This window comes from Lactuca saligna, chromosome 5 (genome assembly GCF_052625555.1).
Source record: "Lactuca saligna cultivar CGN05327 chromosome 5, ASM5262555v1, whole genome shotgun sequence".
NCBI lineage: Eukaryota > Viridiplantae > Streptophyta > Magnoliopsida > Asterales > Asteraceae > Lactuca > Lactuca saligna.
In genome coordinates, this window is record NC_136421.1 from 216,640,095 (window position 1) to 216,655,850 (window position 15,756).

At 34.0% G+C, this 15,756-nt stretch overlaps 1 protein-coding gene across 1 annotated transcript; it reads left to right on the plus strand.

The window, feature by feature from the left end:
• The first annotated feature begins 11,018 nt into the window (after positions 1–11,018).
• On the plus strand, positions 11,019–12,010 carry LOC145046254 (uncharacterized). Its single transcript, XM_078994550.1, has 2 exons — positions 11,019–11,138; positions 11,219–12,010. Exons 1-2 carry the CDS (start codon positions 11,019–11,021, stop codon positions 12,008–12,010), a joined length of 912 nt encoding a protein of 303 aa, XP_078850676.1.
• The last annotated feature ends 3,746 nt before the right edge of the window (positions 12,011–15,756 follow it).

Here is a 15,756-nt window from a genome sequence, read left to right on the forward strand (position 1 = left end):
TTGAAAAGTCTCGGAGTATAGCATAACGAATAAGAAGAATCAATTAGGCAGAAAGATAAAAGTTTCTCCAATCTTAAAGGAAAGGATAGTATCATGTTTTACGATCATCCTAAAGATTATGGAACCATGTCACAATTGATCTTCTAAGGACACCTTAGTGCATTTACACGACTGAGAAGAGTAATTAGGTATTGTTGAAATGGTTAAATGAAGAAGATGAGTTATAGTTTGTTCCAAAATCAAGTTTTAAAGTCATACTTTGGTTACTCCAAGTTGTACCTTGAGTAACATGTTCTAAGTAGGTTTATAACACCTGATGAAATGTGGATTAGAAATGTTTTCTTGCTCTAGCACATTTGAAATTGGTATTTGTGATGTTTTGGCTAAAACAAAGACCAACTAAGACTAATTATATGAAGTGTTATCTTGATAGAATCCATACTAATTCTTGAATTTTTGTTTGTTGAAGAATGTTCCTTAACAGAGAATCTTATATGTCAAGAAGTCAGTGGGAGTCTTACTGATCTTGAAAATTTGTAGGATACAATCAATAATAAACCTTTTAGTAATCACTAGCACACGGCCTGAGGTTGATAATCGACCGTGTTGACACAATCTTGTTTCTGTGCCCATACCAGTTAAGTTGACTATGCGTATGAGTTCTATGAGTTCTCATTTGATTGCATAAGACAAAGCCCCTTAATCAGTGAAATTTCATTAATCAGTATGGGTGAGCTGCACAGTAAATTGGAAGCACTGGTAGGCCCTTGTGCTTCCAGATGGCAAGAAATTAAGATTAGATAAGTTTAGTCCATATGTGTTAGAATTTTTCATAAACCTTATCTTATAATAGTGGTTGGAAATGACAAATTCACATGTATAGGAACACATACACCATAAAATCTAGGTAGCAAGAGGTTTCTCTCTCTACTTCATGAAAATGATTATGAGGAAACACTTTCACTTGTAGATTTTAAAGGATTGATCAACATCATTATAGTTAGCAGTTGTGTTAATTACGTTTTCAAATTCGAGTATGATTACGACATCCCTTTTCATAGTTTGAATTGTGAGACTTGGAAAAACTTTTGAACATTTAGGACTTGTTGCTATAAGTTTTGAAAGGGTTTAGACACACACATAAGCTATCTAATGAAAGGTGTATGAGCTTGAGAAGTCTAGATAAATACTTATCGAAGCACCACATATCAAAAATCTGAACTTTGGTAAGAAAGTTAATAAGTATTGATTTCTAAAAGTCCAACTGATTTCTAAGTACATGTCAAAGCTAGTGGGAGCATAATTGTTATGTTGGTAAAACATAATTGTTATGCTAGTGGGAGCGTAATTATTATGTTAAGTGTTGCAACTTAGCAATGCTATTTATAAGAAACCATGTTCTAAATTTGTAAAGTTGCAGAATTTGGAAATTGTTTCGCTATAGGAAGTTATAGGGGAGATGACATTTGTACTTCATTTTGAATCTAAAAGTTTAGATTGGAATTTTAATAAAAATTAGTCATGAATGTTTATGAATGTCATGTTGAAATGTTTCAACATAGGAAAGTCCATATATGGAAATATTTTAGCATGAAACTGGTTCAGTATCATATCTTTATGTAAGACATTATGAATTGTATCCCATATGCTTCGAGTAGTGGATCGATTGTGTATGCTATTGTACTCGCATGTTCTATTTTTTCAAATGCCTAGCGCATTAAGAGGGAAAAGGACTGGAACTAGATATGACTAAAGCTGCTAGACAAATGGCAAGGACAATCCGAGGTTTACCAAATATTGGTTGCTTGTGGACAATTGGAAGTATAATATTAATTTGGTAGGACCATATTAATATGTTCTGAGAAGAGGTAACTCATGTTCAAAATTGATAGTCATATAGGAATATGGAAATGTTTCCATAATGGAAGTTAATTATTGAAATATGTGTAAGATTAGTAACTTTAATGCGAGAAGGATGTTCAAGGAATGCTCTTTGAATGTAAGACTTCACTTCCATGGAATTGTTTTGTAACAAATCTCCAACGGAATGCTTTATAATATCATTGGCCAAGTCTCTGTGACTTTGGTGCCTAGACATTACAAATGAATCATTACATGTAAGTTAAGACTAATAGATTCTATTAAGAATTTGGTATTCTTACACTTGCATTAAGGATTTAGAGTTGTGAAATGAACATTATTGAAGATGTGTTTAATTGATCTGTTTCACAAAGAAAGGACCATAGATAAACATAGTGTGCATGTTTTGTGCATGGCATGACTGATGTTTTAATTCAAGTATTTAGTTGATTGGTTGAAACATTATACAATAAATAAGGTCTAATTGATATGGTGATTAAATAATAAGTGTTTTATTTATATTCAAAAATTTTGAGGCCATATTGGATTAGATTATTCTTGTGTTTCACTTCGCATGTTTTACTTCCCGAATAAATCCGTTATTCAAACATCAACAGTCGATCATACTTTTGGAAGTAAGTAGTGAATCAAAACTGTCATGAATCTGACTGTAGATTATCTAAGTGCTTAGACATAGCAAATGTTTGCTGCAATGTTAATGAGTACTCCTGAAATAAGAATTTGAGTATCAGATAAACCCACACTTAAGAATTACTTCATGGATTTTATCACGAGTAATTTTGAGACGATAATATCTTATATTTTTTAAACGGAGACATATAAGTTGTTGTTTACAAGTCGGTTGTGCATTGATAATACGTAAATGCATCAGTAACTTGATGTTATAAAACATATTATTGTGTGTGATTTGATGAGTAAATTGTACAAGCATATGCGTCGAAATTTCTCCGTTCCTTTTACCCTAAATGGGATAAAAGCGATATTTGTGGGCTCCTCGATGATTTAGTGATTACACCCTAAGCGCTTGGTCAAGGCTGGACTAAGTTGATATATTCAATTGTAGTATGAGTTAGTCATTTTAATTCATAAATCGGGAAACAAACCTTGGACAGAGAGAATGATTATAATCCATGTCTCATGTCCATACGATATCTTGTAGAACGGTGGAATATTTGATCACTTATCTAAAGGATGCGTCACTGATTAGATCAAAGTTTGACAACGACATTTGAAAGCTACGATTGCTGTTCAAATTTTGAATTCATATTTGCAATAATAGTTATTAGACTTATCCAAGTGGGAGAGTGTTCGATTAGGTGTCTATGTGCATAAATATAATTGGTGTGTACTTGATTTGATTGTAGCATGGTCCTTTTGCGTTGCCTTCACTCATGCAACTTGACATGATGACTAGTGGAGAGAGAGAGTATGATTTCTTATTTGAAATAATAAATTAGTAAAATGATTTAATTAATATATTATAAGATTAACATATTATTTGGAAATCATATTATTAGTTAGTATTTAATCAGAAATTAATTTGATATTATTTTTGGGATTAAAGAAACCGATTAATAATGGAGGGGTTGTTTTGCAAATCATTGATAGTTGCAGAACTGGGCTATTGGACTCCTTAATTAGGAATGAATTAAATCCTATAGGGAGGCACTATATATTTTATCCAAAGCCTCATAAGGAAGAGTCCATGGGCTGGTTAAGCCTTAAGCAGGAATTAGGGTTTCCTCTAGAAACCCTAGCAGCCTACAACTATATAAAGAACCCCACCACATGGAACTTTCGGCCCTATGCTTATGAAACCATAGTGTAGACGATTTCCTTGTCTCTCCAATTCATCCTCTTGCATTGGGTGTTTATGACTCCATTACAGGTGCAACACTTGGGGGCTGGGGCGCTAAACGTTCAATAGTTAAGGATTTGCAAGGATTGTTCTTGTTATTGCTACATAACAACTGAGGTAATATTCTAACCCTAATTTCATTGTGAATTTCAAATATTGTATGCTAGATCTAGGGTTATTGCTTTGGTATTCAATTTGCATGTTCAATTAGTGAAAAACTTAGATCCAAAGCAATTAGGGTTGCATGATCACATATGAATGTAGATATGCTCAAAACCCAATAAAAATAACCACTATAAATTAATTTTTGCAACATAACCATGATTTTCGTATTGGGGCATTCTGGAGTCCATTTCAGTCTATCTACCTAGGACGACCCATCAAAAACCTTCCAGAATACCTATTTTCAGACTAATCCGACTTGTTCCAGATTTCAATTTACAAAACCATTTTTCGGATTTTATTTTGACACATTCTGGATCTCGATTTACAAACACATTCCGACACATTTAGGGTAGCACTACACATTTCAGAGTTTAGATATAAAACATGATCATGATGACCTGGTTGTTTTACGGGTAAGTCCTTTACTCTTACACTTTTAGTAGTCTAAGTTTAAATTTTTTGTTCAAACAAATTCTTAGTAACACTATCTAGAGTACGATGAACATGTCCGAAATGCACAGAACACGTTTAAGACTTGTAATACATGTTAACATTACATGTAGGACCAACCAAAAAGTAGTTTAATTATATATATATATATATATATATATATATATATATATATATATATATATATAATTAAAATATTTTTTGGTTGGTCCTACATGTAATGTTAACATGTATTGCAAGTCTTGAATATATATATATATATATATATATATATATATATATATATATATATATATATATATATATATATATATATATATAAAAGGGTATTATACATCAAAAATGTGTATTAGTGAACAAAAAAACATTCAAGAATATTCTAGAATGCGAGGAACTAGTCCGGAACACGAAGAACATTACAGAATTGGAAGAACATGTTTTGAATTTTCATCACATTTCGTTCCAGAACAAGATTTAAACTTATGACAACTTTTATATTTGTAGCATTACAAGATTTTTGATGCATCAAATGCGCCGACTTGCAAACTCGCAATCGTTATGGATATTCTTGCGACACTCAGAGAGACAGACCGACATGCGAGACTATGTTCCGAAATACATGTTTTGAGTATCAAACCCACTGATGTATGAACCCTTGATAGCTTCAAAATTACCCTAGAAACAGTGGCGGACGCGGGACAAAATCTCACGGGTAGCACACATGATTTTTTGGGTGCCACGACGGAAAATTTTACATTACTCCGAAAATTTTACCAAAAAATTTACAATGTACTTCAAATTTTGAGGGGTTGCACCGGCCACCCCGAAAACCCCCTATGTCCACCCCTGTCTAGAAAAGTGCGCAACCATACCACAAACAGTCCGACGATACATGAGATTGTTGAGTGTTTTTGTGTTGGTTCACTAAGATGTTGATCACATGAAAATCATATAGGACAGATGGTTCAACCGAAACTTGGGTCATATCATATCTCAAGCGATTGGCAAAATTTGTTTAGGGAACTAAAAGAAAATAAGGGTCCATTTGAATAATGTAATATTATTTAAAACATATTTTAAGTTTATGTAATTATTAGTTTTTGTGGATTATTCTTTTTTGTAATATATACATTTTATATAAATACATAAAGAAGCAAAAAAATTAAAACATAACATATTAAAAAAAAGTTGTTGACAGCTCTAGAACACATCTTCGGAATACTTCTCTAGTATTCTAGAGTTTCTCCAGAATGTCATATTTGAGACATACCGGGTCTTTTTACAAAAATTAAAATGGTTAGTTATTTTTTTCAAAAATTCATTTATATGAGTTAGATTATTAATTTTCTTTTTAAAAAGTTGCTTTTTTTTTTTTTTTCAATAAAGCTAATTTGATTAATTGTACCTTGGTACAATTTACTTTCAAATACGTATTTACAAGTCAAACATAAAACTATACAATCGGTCTATTTAAATTCCATACCGTTTAAAAAGATTATACTTATCGTCTAGTTTTACACGCTTTCTACCATCTACACCGATTATTTATTTATTTATTTAATAATATTACAAATTAATATATTTATATGCATAAGAAATTTATGATTAACTATTAACTATTAATTATTATTAAATTAAAATGCACAAGAATAACACATAATGTCATAATCCCCGACTTCCTCGCTCTCCATATTAAAAGTCAAATTATAATTACATATTTTCCACAAACTTAACATTATTCCAAGTTATAGGAGGAAAAGAAGGGAGGAATCCATATCGGATGTAACACAGCTGTAACGTTTACCTAAATGTATGATTTAAACTATTTTTCATTTATTTATTGGCAAAATGTCTAATAATCAACTATTTTTCATTTATTTATTGGCAAAATGTCTAAAAATCTTATAAATACAGATGTATATATTGTATAATAAGATAAATTAAATAATAAAGGTTTGTTTTTTATTTAAAATGATATACTTTGATTATTTATTTACATAAAGTATTGATGTGGTTGCATAGCCCGCCAAGGGACGTGATATTGGCTTCACGAGACATTGTAGCATAACAATCGTTTCGTGTTCGGGTTGACAGGTTAGTGGGTCAAAAACACACTGATCCGAACATGACCCTTTAATTATACAGATCATGGGTTGGCGGGTTTGGAACATAAATCCATATATGACCCGTCAACCCATTTATTTATACGGGTTCACACTTCACAGGTTGGAGAGTTCGTGGGTCAGATGTTCCAACTATATAGAATTCTACTCAGGCGCAAACCAGTAAGTGGAAGTCAATACTCAATCGTAGGTTCTTCATGAGTTTAAGGCTTCAAGCGAGACTCATGTTCAGGCTTCAGCATCTGTGTCGTTCGATTCACGATGTTGTTTCTGTTGTTCATCACAGAGGGAGACTGGGAGAGAGCTGCTTATTCGGTTTTGTTTATGTCTTTGTGAGTATTGAGATTATTTAGGGCAAACGCCAAACGACAAATGTGTTGTACATGTCAAATGATCAATGGAATCCTATCCTAGACGTATAAACTCTATAATACTTAAGTCTTCATACATTTAATATATATATATATATATATATATATATATATATATATATATATATATATATATATATATATATATATTATTAAAATTCTAAACGGGTTGACGGGTCAACCCGTATATTTTTTGAGAAACTCATATATGATCTGTTTAATAAACAGGTTGGCACGTTGAAAAACTCAACCCAAACTCATTTATTCTGTGTCGTGTTATGGGTCGTGTCGAAAACTGTCAGACCTATTTATAGGAATGTTAATATTTGGATTATCTGATTATCTAATTTGATTTTCAGTAAAATCGAATTATTATTTTGGATTGTTTTTGTTTATAATAAAAATATGATAGTTTAAAAAAACTGAATAACCATTTATTATTTATTTAGTTTTTATTTATATTTATTTTTAACACATCTTTTAATTACTGATCAATTTACTAAATTGTATTTATACATACATTTTTTTTACAAAGTAGGGTGTTTGGGATTGCTTAATTTAAATGCTTATTGATTCATTTCAGTTTGATATTGATAATAAAGAGTTTTTATTGTTTGGATAAAAAAGATTTCATGAATATTTATTGATTTAAATAAGAAGTTTTTGATATGTCATTTTTTATTTATTAATTTATTTAAGAATTTTTAGATAAGTTGTTTTATTATTACACATAACATAAGAGTTTGTTAAACACTAAAAATAATTTATCAACTTATTTCATTTTGATACCAGATAAGTAATTCAAACATTTTTTTTTTCTGAAACTTTGTTTGTACACTGAATAAGCTAATAAACACTTTTACAAATAACAATAAGTTATTTTAAATAAGCAATCCTAAAAATCTTAATATATATTTCTCCAAACCTTTTTACCTATAAAATATTAAATTGTATTATATTTTTCTTGAAAGATGTTCATAATAATTTTAATTCCCAACTATAAAATTACTTTTGTTTAGATTTAACTATAACACACACACAAAGATACACACACACACACACACACATATATATATATATATATATATATATATATATATATATATATATATATAAAGAGAGAGAGAGAGAGAGAGAGAGAGAGAAAAGACAGAAAAATAGAGTTATGTTCATTTATAAAGTAGCACTAGCAACTAATGTATCAACATATATTTCAAAAAGTTGGATAAGGGTATTATAGTAAATTAACATAGTAATAAATTAATATAAATTAACATTAATCCATTATATTAAGTAACTATGTAATTCTTCAAAATCATCACACACACACACACTCATTCTCTCTCTCTCTTTCTCTCTCTCTCTCTCTCTCTCTCTCTCTCTCTCTCTCTCTCTCTCTCTCTCTCTCTCTTTCTCCTTATACTCGACATCCATTCTAATAACCTTATCCCCCATTCTTCTTTCCAATCGCTTTTCTACTTGTCGGTCCCTTTTCTACTGGCAGACTACCCCTTCGACGGTCTTCTCCGATCATGAAAATATCCACCACAAAAAGCCACCAAGCATCGATTGTTTACCATCAAAATACTAGCCCTAGAATAGTTTTTTTCTTCCCTTGTTCTACCATTTGTTCATCATCGCCAAGGGAAGTGATATTGACTTCTAGCATGAGACATTGTAGGTAGGCATAATGTTAGGTGCATTTCATGCATTCATTTTGTAGTTTTAGTTCATAAAAGTGCATTGCATTTAGGTTTAAACTCATGCATTTTGCATATTTTTTGGGATTTTTCATGATGCAATTCCATTCACACACTTTTATGATATTCCAGGGACTTTTTGAAGGTTGGATATTGTTGGAGGAAGTTAAAAAGATTTGGAGACAAAGTTGCAGAAGTTTTGGAGCTTAGAAGAGAGCGAATGAAGAATTTGGCTTCATAGGAGTTTACACGGCCGTGTAAACGTATACCTACAATTTACACGGGCCGTGTAAACGTATATGCAAGGGCATTCTACTTCGAAGACCTGGAAGAATTAAACATTCTACTTTTCTTGTTTACACGGCCGTGTAAATGGCACCCTTTAATTTACACAGGTCGTGTAAACGTCTCGACAGTTTTAAAGTGGTTTTACCCTCTTATAATTCAGACAATCGGTTTTGTGGGGAATGAGGTCGGATTTTGGGAAGAAAGAAGGCAATTTTTAGAGCTTTTGCAAGTAGATTAACACTTGGAAACACTTTAATTTCCTTTTTGTAAGTCAATTTGAAGTTTAAACTTGTTTGATTTGTAGTTCAACCTAGACATGTGTGGTTGATTTTATTATCATTTCCGAATCTGAATTCTTAAGTATGTGTTGTTAGGTTGTAACTTGAATTTGACTTGTGTTTAACATCTAGTAATCTTTGATTTGATCTTAATCATGTGTTTGGTTGGTTCTCTTTTTCACTTGATCAATGAACTAGGGTTCTAGTCAATCTAGTTAATCAAATCATGAAATTCGTATATGTTTTATGATTTGATGTTGGTAACACACGCTTACCTGGTTGTAATTAGATCAAAATTAGTGTAATCAAAGATTAAATGTTTATATTCCCAAGCTTAAGAGGAATGTTAAACATTGTTGGTAATTAGTGCATGAACTTAATGTCATTTAATGATTTGATGCAAGAGCTTATTTGAATTGAATCAATTAAATGAAGTTTTATTTGAAGAGCTTGTTTTGAATAAAATACTTTTGCCAATTTGGATATTAGAGTTTATTAATATCCAACTTATCAACCTAGATTAAACATGAGTTATAATGATATTACATCTTTCAACATAATACATGTATACGAGTCTGAATCTGAAATGTACTTCTTTTACTGCGTTTGTTATCAATCTTTCTTATTTATGAAATTTAATTCAAGTTCAAACACAATCCCCCATTTTAATATTATTTGTATTATGTGTGAAAATATGGCAAGATAAGAAGTCTTGTATTCCTATGGATCAACCCTGCTTACTCTATACTATCTTTAGTATTAGAAATAGCAGTGATTTCAGCTTTATTAATATTATTTTGTCCCGTCATTTGTTGGTTTGACAGCCAAACAAATTGGTGTCGTTGCCGGGGATACGGTGGTACTAATTGTTTATGCCAAGATCTTTTCGCACAGGTACACCTTTACCAGTTGATTTGGAGATAGAGAAATCTGCTAAACAAAGAAGGAAGCAAGCCAGACTTTTAAAGAAACAACAATCTGAAGCTTTTTCATCAAATCCATCAACCACATCCTCTCCAACATCCAAAAGTATAACCCCACCATCTTCACCTACTCCTACCATGGCAGACAACCATGGAGGAAATCAAAATCCTCCACATCCACCACCTGAACAAACCTTTAGACAATGGACCACTCAAGATGTCACCCTACAACCTTTGTGCATAAATTACCCTGCAACAATCAACTTTGAACTCAAGTCTGGACTTATCCATTTGTTACCCTCATTCCGTGGTCTTGAGAATGAAGACCCATATAAATTCCTTAAGGAATTTCATGTTGTATGTGTGGGTATGAAGCCACATGAAGGTACAGAAGATCAAATCAAGTTAAGGGCATTCCCCTTTGCTTTACAAGATTCAGCCAAGGAGTGGTTATATTACTTACCACCGGGGTCAGTCACAACATGGAATGAACTTGCAAGGATGTTTCTGGATAAATATTTTCCAGAAATGAGAGCTTCAGCTTTACGCAGAGAGATAATTGGTATCAAGTAACAAAAGAGAGAAGCTTTGCATACTTATTGGAAACGGTTCAAGAAATTGTGCTCAAAATGTCCACAACATGGGATTACCGAATATCAGTTGTTGCAGTATTTTTGTGAAGGAATGCCATCTTAGGATAGGAGATTACTTAATGCATCAAGTGACGGATCTATAGCTGATAAGACTCCAACAGAAATCAGAGTTCTAATCAAGAATATGGTAGAAGATTCCAAGCATACAGTCCAAGAAGAAGAATGGTACATGGATGCACCCCGAGGTGTAAAGGAAGTCCAAACTCCTCAAATTGAAGCTTAATTGTCCGAGCTTACGAAAGTGGTTATGATGCTAGCCAAAGACAAAGGTGTGCAACCCACACCCCGTCCATGCGGTATTTGTACTCAAGTGGGGCATCCAACCGACATGTGCCCTCAACTTCAAGAGGAAGATTATGAAGAAGCAAAAGCCATGGGAGGTTTTCTTGGGTCTAGTCAAAGGGGATATGAGCAGCCACAAGGTGATCAATATGGAACAACAATCAAGGTTGGGGAGGAAATCAACAAGGGAACTATCAACCAAGTCAACCACATCAATACCAACAAAGACCACCTTTTCCACCACAGAACTTTCAGCCAAGGCAACCACAACACCCTCCTCATCAAGCGGGTTCATCAAGTATGTCTTTAGAGGACATAGTGAAAAGTTTGGCAACTAGTACACAAGCTTTCCAACAAGAGACAAATGCAAGCATAAAGAACTTAGAGAAACAAGTTTCACAGCTTGCTATTTCCGTAAGTAAACTAGAATCTCAAGGAAAGTTGTCTGCCCAAACTGAAGCAAACCCAAGGCACAATGTGTGTGCCATCACATTGAGAGACAGGAAAAGTTATGATGGTCCAAAATTGTCGGTTGATCAAAAAGAAGAAGAAATAGTGGTTGAAGAGGCAACCAAAGAAGAGAAGGAGGAAGAGAAAACAAGAGAAAAGAAGCCCTTCATCACTGAGTCTAAAGCCACAGCTACTCCATTTCCCGAAAGATTAAAGAGCACGAAGAAAGAACGGGAGGAGAATGAGATCATGCAGATGTTCAAGAGAGTTCAAATCAACATTCCACTCCTTGAGGTCATCAAGCAGGTACCTAGATACACAAGGTTCCTTAAGGATCTTTGTGTATCTAAAAAGAAATTAAAAGGAAATCAAGTCGTAACCATTGGAGAGCATGTATCCGCGGTTTTGCAAAAGAGGATGCCCCCGAAGTGCAAGGATCCTGGTGTTTTTATCGTGCCTTGCAAGTTGGGGAATCTTTATGTTCCCCGAGCTATGCTTGATCTAGGTGCATCTGTAAATGTCCTACCATGTTCTCTTTTCAAATCAATTGGTGTAGGAACATTGAGCAAAACCGATGTGATCACCTAACTTGCTGACCGGTCATTAGTATACCCAAAGGGAGTATTAGAGGACGTGTTAGTGCAAGTCGATGAATTTGTCTTCCCGACTGATTTTTATGTCTTAGATATGGGAGATGATGACTCTCCAAGTTCAAGTTCCATACTTTTGGGTAGACCTTTTCTTAAAACTTCTAAAACAAAAATCGATGTCTATAATGGAACCTTAAGTATGGAATTTAATGGTGAAGTTACCAACTTCAATGTGCATGAAGCAAAAAATACTCCTTTTGATGTTCAATCTATTAATTTTGTCAATTTGATCCATCCCTCATCAAAAAAGGGTTTGAACTTGTCTAACAATGAATTTGTGGAGTTAGTTTTGTCACGAAAACTAGACAGGGACAAAGCCAAAGAGCTTGCAAAGAAGTTTGATATGGATACTGAAGTGTTGGAGATTTTAGATTTTATTGATGACAAGAAGCATGTGAGGAGTGATGCTATGTTGGAGAGGCCCACATATCCAGATTGAAGTACAAATAGTTGGGGTCCAAGTCGAGCCAACGACATTAAAAAGGGGCGGCTAACCTAGAGGCAACCCGGGGGTATTTTTGTCATTTCGTATATTTTCATTGTATTTTCTTTGTTTTCAAACTTCCAAGTTGTTCTTCATGCTAAAAGAGGGTTAAAAATCATTTTTCGAACAGTAGTGGTTTAGCGGGTTGCAATTTGAAAAAGTGAAAAAAAAAATTTGGCCTTCTCAGAGGTTTACACGGCCGTGTAAACTTATGCCTTTCATTTACACGGTCCGTGTAAATGACAAATACGCCATATGTGATTCAGAGCATTTACACGGCTGTGTAAATTCTCCCCTTTAATTTACACGGGCCGTGTAAACGCAAAAACAGAGCTTAACGATTTTAAGGTCAAAACTCGATTTTTTAACTCATTCTTTTCACACAACCTGCGATTCCTCTCCTCCTTACTACCCCCTTCGAAAAAACTCTTCCAAATATTCAATCTTCCTCAATTTTGCATCAAAAATCAAGCTCCAAGGTATGAAATTCTTCTCTTTTCTTCATCTTCTTTATCTTTTACATCTATTTCAACCTCTCATGGCCGATTTTGGGGTTTTTGAGAAAAACCCTAGAATTTTTGAACTACAAATCTCGACCTAATGCTTGAAATTTATTGTATGATAAGCTTGGGGATAACTTGGGGAAGCATTAGATATCATCTTACTACCATTATCAAGCACAAATTGGTACAATTGTTCCAAACTCTTACTTTGTGCATTTAGATAGAACCATATTCTTTTTTGGGTGATTTTAGTGAATCTTGCTAGTTCTTGTGCTTCAATTGTCATAAGTTGTGTGCAATATTTTGTTGATTCATTTGGGTTATGGGTTCCCGGGGTAAAAGACATAGAGTTGGAACTTCACATGATGAACAAGACCCACATGCCATGGACAACCCTTATGAATTTGGTCTTATTTTTGAGACCAATCGACAGGAAATCTTGTATGAAAATCTTGTTACAAGAACAATGGGTGCTCAAAAATTTGTGGACATCCAAGCCCTCAAAGATTTACACATCTACAAGGGTGTCCACAAGCTCTTTAAAAACATAGGATGGGAGGGTCTTTTGAATCTACATGCAGTTAGCTATCAAACACCAATATTGGAACTTTTATCATCCATTACTTTTGACTATCAAACCCATCTCCTAACTTTCCATTTGCTCAATCACACCCATCAATTTCATGCTGATATCCTTTGCGATATGATTGGTGCTCCTAAATCAAGAAGGGATATATACACAGCAAAGGGTAGAAAAAATGTTGTTTTTGAGCAAGACTGTGCAAGTTTTTGGAGAATCATCTCTTGTGAGTATGAGTATCAATCAGGCACTGCCAAAGCTTCTAGCATTATACATCCGGTCTTGAAAGTCGCTCACAGGATCATTGCTTCTCTCTTATTCCCTCAAGAAGAGATTAGCAAGGCTAATAAGAAAGAGCTAGAAGTCTTGTGGTGTATGATTAACAAGCCTGCAGAAGTCCCTCATTTTGGTTGTTGGGTTATTCAAAAAAATGCTTAGAAGTGCTACAAGAAATGGTGGATAACTACATTGTGGAGGCATGGTTTCAATTATTGCAAAGCATCTTGGCCTCCATCTACCCAATAACCCAACAAATATAATCACGGGTCGTACTTGTCTATCAATTGATGTTATGGAAACAATGCATCTTTTCCATCGCCTTCCTACTGGGGATATTCATTGGACAGTATATGGGAAAGAGTATCTACACATAGACAGCAGAAACAAGAAGATACTCAATTTAGCCAATGACATTCCATCAACCACTTGGAAACTCAAATCCAACTTAGGTGTTACAGTAGATCCTAGTCATCCACCTTCTCCTCCTCCTACTCATACTGCTGGTGCCTCTAGCTCATCTCGCCCTATTCCTTTTTATGAACATAATCTTTATATGGGCGAATTTGCACGTTTGAACCATCGTTACACCAGTATACAACATGAAGTCGGAGAAATTTATACGGGTGTCGCTGAAATCACTTATGATTTTCAGGACTACCGTAACTTGCAAGAAGAGCATTGGGCCCAACAAGAGCTACGGTGGGCTGAACAGGATCAACGATGGGCCGCTCAAGAGCAGCACAACCGCAACATTCATCACCTGCTGAGAGATATCCATAGAGTTCTTATGCTCCCCACACAGCCGCAGCCACCATCATCAACCCAAACCCAATGGCCTCCCTATTATCCTGCAGATTATCCTTCACAATTCCCTCCAGATCAACCGCCCGGTCCTCAATAGGATGGCTATGCCTCTCTTCAAGCATCAAGGACGTCTATGCCTCTCTCCAAGCATCGAGGATGATGCTTATTTTAAGCTTGGGGAAGGGCATCCATCCATGCATAAATCCCGTTGCATGTAGGTTGCATGTAGTTTTGTACATATTGCATTAATTTTCATTTCATTTTCTTTTTCATTTTTTTTTGCATGGAAAATTTTTCAAAAACCAAAAAGATTTTCTTTCTATTCTAATATTTATTATTTTCTTTGCATCTAAATTTTTGCATTGCATTCATTGCATAATTAAAAAAAAAAAACGATCCAATCCCAAGCAATCAAATCTTTTTCAAAACAGTTGAGCTGGTAAATAAGTCATGTGCCTTGAAATTGGCTTGCTCTTTTTATTGAAAAATCTAAAAGCAAGTTAATCACACACGAACACACCTCCCGAAGCTACTTGTGCAAACCAGAAAATGAGAAGATTGTCAACATTGGAGCATAACAGCAGGTATGAGTCGATTCTTTGGGACATATGACTGGTCTTATGAGTAGTAATGCTCAATTGAACTTAAAATGCCAAATTCAAAAGTTCATAAAAATAATGCAAAATCTCAATGTCCCGCCTTCCAGCGCTCTTAAAAGTCCTTTCTACTCATTCCCTTTTATATACCCTGCTTGAGGACATAGCTTTCAACTATACTTACGGGTTTTTGCATGTGAACATTTAGTCCCATGAAAATGTCTAGAAGTCCCTCACGGTAATAGACCGTGAGATGTCCCACAATAGAAAAGTCAAGGACGGAAATATAAAGAAATTGGCCAAATAAATAAATTAATAAGAGTGTTATGTGTTATCTTAGTTATTTGTATTTGTGCTACATAAAAAAAACTATTATTAAGTTAATCTGTGACCTTTGGCATTCGAACAAGTAAACTCTAAGGGGTGTTTTACACCTAA